General features: G+C 32.3%; 1 protein-coding gene across 4 annotated transcripts; it reads left to right on the top strand.

The window, feature by feature from the left end:
* The first annotated feature begins 352 nt into the window (after positions 1-352).
* On the top strand, positions 353-6,694 carry LOC133798383 (tropinone reductase homolog At5g06060). 4 transcript variants are annotated; one of them, XM_062236648.1, is made up of 6 exons: positions 353-510; positions 671-878; positions 1,602-1,818; positions 1,917-2,023; positions 2,201-2,380; positions 6,674-6,694. In XM_062236648.1, the coding sequence occupies exons 1-6, from the start codon at positions 416-418 to the stop codon at positions 6,677-6,679; spliced, it is 813 nt and encodes a 270-aa protein (XP_062092632.1). In that variant the 5' UTR covers positions 353-415; the 3' UTR covers positions 6,680-6,694. The 4 variants fall into 4 exon arrangements, with proteins under 4 accessions (XP_062092632.1, XP_062092631.1, XP_062092630.1 ...); XM_062236647.1 differs by lacking the exon at positions 6,674-6,694 and adding an exon at positions 5,764-6,266; XM_062236646.1 differs by lacking the exon at positions 6,674-6,694 and adding an exon at positions 5,756-6,266.
* Positions 6,695-7,931: the final 1,237 nt, after the last annotated feature.

Here is a 7,931-nt window from a genome sequence, read left to right as displayed (position 1 = left end):
AGATTTAAAAGAACTCTAAATGATGGGATGAATTCAATATGATCCAATAAATAACCAGAGGATGCATCAAATGGATGGAACCGATCCGATCCAATTATCAATTGGATCGGATCGGTTGACTATCAGTTGTAAAAATCAAACATCCAATAAATAATTAGATTTGAGCCGATATGATTAAATTCATTGGATGTAATCCAATATACACCCTAAAGTAAGCCAAATAGTACAAAAAAAATATGAATGGTGAAAAAGTTAAAAGTAGGAATAGTGAAAAAGTTTTTTTTTTTAAAAAAACATTAAATGGGTAACTTAATCAAATGATTGTCATTCTTCCTTTTGAAATTGCGGCTATATTTTGTCAATTCGGGACTGTTGAAATATAGATTTTCAAATTTTCCATAAGAAAACAAAGGTAATGGCTAAGGCAGAATCAGAATGCAGCCTCAGGGCGTCGAGATGGTCTCTCAAGGGAACCAACGCCCTTGTCACTGGTGGCACTCGCGGAATCGGGTACGTCGTTTTCACTGCTTCTTTCTATTAATCGGATTGGATAACGCTACTAGGGCAAGCTATTGTTTGTAGTCTTGATGAAACTCAAAAAAAAAAAAAAAAAACACAAGTTAGGGTTTGTTCTAATCAGTTTATTTTGTTGAATCATTTTCGAGTTCAGGCATGCCGTAGTGGAGGAACTGGCTGGGTTTGGTGCGGCGGTTCACACGTGTTCTCGGAATGAAGCGGAGCTCACCAAGTGTTTGAAGGAATGGAAGAGTAAGGGCTTTTTGGTATCTGGGTCAGTTTGTGATGCTTCTGTAAAAACCCAGAGGGAGAAGCTGATTCAGGAAGTGGGTTCAGTTTTCAATGGCAAGCTTAATATTCTTGTAAGTACAAGAAGTATAAAGATATATATATATATATATATATTTATTTATGTCATGGAAGTTTCACTTAGATGGATTCGAAACTTATATTTGATTGGTGTACAATATTAGAGTGAGAATATGGAGCTTTGTGTAACATATTTATAATGTCCAAACGAAAAGTATGTCTCATATGTTAATTAATGATGCAACAACTTCAGTCATTTTCTGGACCCTTATGATGACTAAGTTCTTAAGCGTTTTTATAAACTTATTATAGTGATTGTTATTTGTGTGCATTATAGTTTGTTCGATGAGAAATATGTATGGATAGATAATGATGCGTGATTTTTTATTTTTCTTATATATGTGTTGAACCGTGATTACCTTTTGTTTTTCCTGAAAAACAAAGTTTTCTGTAATAGATGTATTTCGTGAATAAAATAATAATAATAAAATTCTCTATTTATGATAATATTGCTTTTCGAAGCAACCATGGTTTGTCTACAGGTCTCTTGCGTAATTCTGGCGATTCCTATCTACATTTACATAATGGTTTATGGATGATTTCTCCTATAATTACTTATATAGTGTCACTCTTTTTTTAGCACAAATTTAAGATTAAAGCTCATTGGAATTTGTGGAGGCTTTTAATCTTCGGATATTAATTTATTAGAGAGTTCAATTCTAAAGTCTCTTTTCACTCATCATAACTTAGAGTATCTAATAATCTTTTGGGCCTAGGTGAACAATGTGGGAACAAACATGAGGAAGCCTACTGTTGAGTACACATCTGAGGACTATTCATTTATCCTTGGTACCAACCTTGACTCCGTGTATCACCTTTGTCAACTTTCACATCCTCTTTTAAAAGCATCTGGAGTAGGAAATGTCGTGTTCATTTCCTCTGTTGCTGGTTTGGTTGATATAAGTAGCGGAAGCATATATGGGGCAAGCAAAGGTGAGTAGCCGTTCTGATCTGCTGCGATCTCCTGCATTTGCCATTTTAAAATAATCTCATCAGCAGCTCACGGCCTTTATCTTTCTCTATATATTCAGCTGCAATAAATCAGCTCACTAAAAATCTGGCTTGTGAATGGGCCATAGACAACATCAGAACCAACTCTGTTGCACCTTGGTACACCAAAACCTCGCTTGTAGAACATGTAATATGTTTTTTCCTGCCCAAATTCATCTAAATGCTTTCTGGTTTTTTTTAAATTTCACCTCTTATTTGTTTGCCACTGATTATTTTATACACACAAAACCTAAATTTGGGATGTTGTTTTATTCGGAAGTACTGAAAGTTATCGAATTCCTCTTAACTTATTTCCTTCTTACAGTTGCTTAAAAACAAGGAGTTCATAGAAGAGGTAACCAATAGAACTCCTCTACACCGTATTGCAGAACCTGAGGAGGTCTCATCATTGGTAGCATTCCTCTGCCTACCTGCTGCTTCATACATCACTGGACAAGTTATTTCAGTCGATGGAGGCTTTACTGCAAATGGATTTACTTCCAAAGTAAGGCTCACTTAACCATTTCAATTGAAGAATTCTTATCAAGATTTACAATTTTCCATGATTATGCACCTTCGTTTTATGTGAACTTTGGTTTGAAGGTGGCTATTGTGTGTAGCTCCTTTATGTCATCATGGCTTCGTCTCTAAAACTTCAATAATATGCTCTCTGTAGCATTTCCTTCAGTTTCCCCTGCTCATTACATTTCTTGTTATCTACAACTACTAGGAATCTAAATAATGGTAGGGAAAGAAAAAGTATGCATTTTGGTACATCACCAGTATTTACAGGAGACCAAAGTTTGGCTCGGTATTTCAGAGAAGTTTTTTATTTTGATCAAATTTGCCGGCGTCCTATGTAATGTTAGGTCTCAATTATTAGCCAGATTCAATAAAAATCACGTGTTGTGCAAAATCCTTGTTTATCTTCAGAACAAATTAACAAGTGCGACTTTTGTGAAGTAACGTGAAAGAGAGGCAATGCCATATCATGTCATTGTTGAACACGCATACGCATCTTAAGTCTGATTTGCCTTTATGGGATTTAGAGTAGGATTTTCTGATGAATATACCAATGAAATTGTATTTTGCCTATTATTATTATTATTATTATTATTATTATTATTACATGTCAACTAAACCTATTTTCAATAAAGCTAGCCATGACTCGACGTGAGTCGGACACCCAAAAATTGCTAAAACCTACTATAGTTTTTCTTCTTTATCAAAAAGGCATTTGGCCCTTTTTATCCTTGTTGGGCAATCTAAGTTGGCACTCTTCTTTAAGAAATAGTGAGGCCCACACTGACTTTTGGGAACAGTGTGGCCCATTGCAATTAAATTCTCAATATTATTTCTACTTTATATTAAGATTTTTTTAGTATAAATACCATCTTCAAGTTCAAGTTTTTCGTAATTTGATAAATTAGCTTTTTTTTTTCTTGAGATATGAAAACAGTTTTAGTTGTCTTGTTAACCTTTAGACAAAACTTTCACATTTAAAAAAATATATATATGGGATGTAATATTGAAATACTAATTATGTTCTTAAAAATTGAGAATTATATTTATTTAAAAAAAAAACTCAACTGCTCTTATTAAAATATAGGGAAATGATTTTTAAAAAGAACTTGAAAATCTAGGGCATTAATGCTAAGTGTTATCCCAAAATTTGAAAGTGATGATGTGGCAATAAAATTGACACATGGCATGGATTAGTTGGGTGATCTGGCTTAGTAATAGCTCAGTGCATCAGTGAAGAATTTGGACTGCTTGAGAGATGTCATAGTCAAGCCAAATGTACCCGAGGAGAATACTTGGGCTAAGGTGTGCTTGGCTCGGACCCTAGTCCGAGGAGCCCAAGTGCTTGGCTCGAACCCTAGTCCGAGGAACCGGAGTGTTTGGTTCGGACCTTAGTCCGAGGAACCCATGCATGCCAAGAGATGGGCTTAGACCTTGGCCAAGGAGAGGCCACAAAAGGTCCGATTGGACCTTAGTTGGAGGAGCCAAATGCTTGGCTCGGACCATGTCCGAGGAGAGCCTCCAAATGCTTGGCTCGGACCATGTCCGAGGGGAGCCTCCTAGATGCTTGGCTCGAACCATGTCCGAGGGGAGCCTCCAAAAGCTTGGCTTGGACCATATCCGAGGAGAGCCTTAGGTAAGTGGCCTCGGACCCTAGTCCGAGGAGAGGTCCCAAGAGATTGCCTCGGACCTTAGTCCGAGGAGAGGCAAGGGTGATTGCCTTGGACCCTAGTCCGAGGAGAAGGCAACAACAGGTCCAATCGGACCCTAGTTCGAGGAGCCAAATGACTTGGCTCAGACCTTAGTCCGAGGAGGCCCAAAACATGTGGCTCGAACCCTAGTCCGAGGAATGCTCAAAGAAATGGGCTTGGACCCTAGTCCGAGGAATTCCCAAAGAGGTTGGCTCGGACCATGTCCGACGAGAGCCAATGCATGTGGCTCGGACCTTGGTCCGAGGGTAACCAAGTGGAGTTGTGGTCGGATCTTGGTCCGAGGAAAGTAAGGAGTATGGTCCGTATGCAGGTGTCCAGCATGCATATGTCCGACCAGAAGACGATATTCATCAACAAAACAGACTAGACTATGTCAAATTTCCAGAAACGACTTCAGTAAGAATCGGTCTGGGCACCGCGGGAATCTCTCATTCCTCACTCAAAATGAGGAATCTGTTGTATTTTAAATATTTCTTGTAATTTAAATATAATATGAATAATAAAATATCCCTATCTGGAGGGGATATCAGTTGAGGATCCCAAGCCTATAAATAGAGGGTTGATGGGATCGTAAAAGGACTTTTGGCAATTTGAGAATTGGTCTGAGTTCTAGAGAGAGAAAGTGCATTTTTTCTTGAGAGAACCCTTTTTTGTATTCTTGAATATTTACACTGAAGAAACTCAGTTGACACTGGTTCATCTGATCTTGAGTGTGAATAAAGTAATAAAATCTCTAAGTGGACTAGACTATTACCGACTGATCGGGGCTGAACCACTATAAAATCTCTTGTGCTATTTACTTTCATTGATTAAACTGTCTGTGTCGTTTACATTCTCTTGAAGGCTTGTCGTTATTGACGTTCTCACGTCGTTGGCTAAAAACACAGTCAACACTAAGTCATATGTATTCCTTTGTACTAAGAAGATAAAGTCAACTACTTAGTGCCCACAGCTTGATTTTCCAATTGTATTTCAATTAGGTTGAAGAAATCTTCTCGTGTATAACTATACTAGTTAAAAGTAACGTGCAATGCATATTTGCTTAGTTTTAAAGTTGTAAACATGCTTATTCAAACATGTATTTATTTTTATTATATTTTTTTTAATTATTATATAAATTTTAAATAAATAAACAATATCATAAAAATAAATAAATAAATGTTTAATATAATGTATGACATAAATGTATTAAAAAAAATTATGGCAAAATATTATCTATAATTTTAATAAAAATTGGTTTACTTTTTTTTAACAAATATATATTTATATATAATAGAATGAATTATAGGTATATAATATATATAAATATTTATATCAATAATATCTACATATATGACATCTAAACACAATATTGACATAAATATATATATATATATTTACATGGCTACATGACATATATATAATAAGAAAGTGAAGTGATAAGTTCATTGTTATATATATTTTGCAATTTCTTTCGATTTGGATGATGCTAATTTTGTGTTTTAAGAGATTTTAGCTTCATTTTGCAAGTTTTCGAAATTTGAACTAAGTTGTAGTTTTTGTTGATAACACTGATATATTTGATGCAATTTTGGTTTAAGAATTTTATCGGCTATAAAAAGGATTTGCAAGATGAAGTTGAGATGTAATTCTAATATGTTTTGAAGTCTCTAAGCATATATGGTGATGTTGCGGTGAATGAAGTTTGAGTAGCGGCTTACAAATCAAGTGAAATGAAATTTGGAGTCTTGGTTGCTGCTCAAAGAAGTGGTCGCCGCAACCTAATTACAAGGAGTTAGGATTTTGGAAACAGCAAGTTTTGGCCGCAGCAACCACTTTTCCAGGCCGCGGCCAGTCAACCAAATTTCAGTTTTTTATGTTATTTTTAATTAGATTTTTAAGAGGATTATAAAGAGTTTTAGGGCTAAGGTTTTCATTAGTTTTTAATTACGAATTCTTGAGATTAGAAGAACAGAAGAGAGGAGAGGACAACAATCTTTCCTACATCAAACTAGTTTTTTCTTCTTCTCTTTAAAACTCTTTAATTTCAATTATGAATATGTTATTGGTTATGTTTGTAATTGTGGAGTAATCTTCTTTTAGGTTAAGGGTTATTTTAAAACCCAAGATATGAATTCTTGATTTTCAATAATGAATGTTATTTCTTGATTTCTCTAATTTTAAATTGCTTCTATTCTTCTATGATTAATGTTATGGATTATGTGATATCTTGTTAGATGAGCAATTAATTAGGATGTTTCATTGTTCTACTATCATCTTAGAATTATTATTCACCTAATAGTTTAGGGGTGTAAGTGTACGTGATAATTTGCAATATATAGTATTGTCATAGGTATTACTGATTGTGATGAAGTTTAGAACCTACGTTAAACGAAATATATGCTCAATTGATTTGTTGCTTAGATTAACCTATCTCCACAGAAATTAATGTTATTCTTAGGTTAAATAGATTACATGCTTCATGAATCTATTGTTTGGTCTAAAGATTTAATTATTAAGTGTTTCGCCCTGATTGATTGTAATTGGGAGATTGGAATAATTGACTGCTTCAGCGTTATCTACAGGGTTAATAATTTAATTGGGGAATCAAAATTGTTTGTCTTGAATGATTGTGGAGGGTGAAGAATGACTCTTAACTGTTTCTTTAAATCGTAATATCAACGCATTATTGCTTTTATGTTTATGTTATTTAAATTTCAACTTAAGAAAAAAAAATCTCTTCTTTAATTTTCGTTGTTAATTCTTGAATAATAATTTGAACGTAGTTCTCGTGGGTTCGGCTTATATTTACTGTTATATTAATATAATTGGTAAGACTTAAAAAGAAAATAATAATTAAATTTGACACGCACACGACACCCGTCATGAAGGAAAAATATAAGATTTTAATTATTTTTAAAATTTTAAATTATTTTCACTTTCAAAATAATAAAAAAAATTAAGATTAGTAAAATTAATCAAAATAATCAAACTTATATTTTACCTTTACTTTTTTATAAAAAAAAACTTATATTTTAAATTAATGAAAATATATAAGTTTTTAATTATTTTAAATAATTTTTATTAATTTTAATAAAACGTTTATAAATGTTTAAATTAAAATAGTTATTTTGAGAAATAATAAGAAAGATAAAATAATTTAATATTTAAAAAATAACTAAAATCTTATATTTTTTCTTCACTTTCTTATTATCTATCAAAATAATAAAAAAATAGGTATAAAAATGCAATATTTTAAAAACATTGAGTATATTTACCGCAAAAAAAAAGTTTTGGTATAAAAGTACAATATTTTGAAGACATTGAGTATATTTACCGTAAAAAAAATATTGGGTATAAAAGTACAACTTTTTGAAAACATTAGTTATTTTAGCCGTCATTTACTCTTTTAAATAATATTATTGTAAAATATCTCAAAAATATTTTATTTTAATTTGTTTAATTATTTATTTATTTAAATTTAAGTCATGTTTATAATTTATCGTTAAATATAAGAATATTTTTTTAAATATAAAAATATTATGTTAAAGATAACAGGAAAAACAAAATTTAAAAATAATTAAAACTAAGAATTATCATTATTTACACATTTTTATATAAAAGAAATATATATATACATATACACTCAAAATAGTTGCTTTGGATGAAAATACAAATTGAGCTCCTAAATTTTAAAGGGTGTGTGAGCGTCAACGTCATTTAGTCTAGTATAAATTTATGCATATATCCCATATCTTAATGAGAGGATCTATAGTAGGTATTCTTAAAAAGGTTCCTTTTAATAAAAATTCTATTTTCGATATATTAATAAATTATAATTTT

This window comes from Humulus lupulus, chromosome 8 (genome assembly GCF_963169125.1).
Source record: "Humulus lupulus chromosome 8, drHumLupu1.1, whole genome shotgun sequence".
NCBI lineage: Eukaryota > Viridiplantae > Streptophyta > Magnoliopsida > Rosales > Cannabaceae > Humulus > Humulus lupulus.
Note: the sequence above shows the minus strand (reverse complement) of the source record. Positions and strands in the feature narration are given on the sequence as shown.

Bases quoted from the DNA above. Each gene is read 5' to 3' on its own strand.
- LOC133798383 (XM_062236645.1), top strand. From the start codon at position 416: ATGGCTAAGGCAGAATCAGAATGCAGCCTCAGGGCGTCGAGATGGTCT. The intron at 879-1,601 runs GTAAGTACAAGA...TTTTGGGCCTAG, and splicing joins ATGGCAAGCTTAATATTCTT to GTGAACAATGTGGGAACAAA. The intron at 2,381-5,689 runs GTAAGGCTCACT...TTTTGGTTTAAG, and splicing joins CAAATGGATTTACTTCCAAA to AATTTTATCGGCTATAAAAA.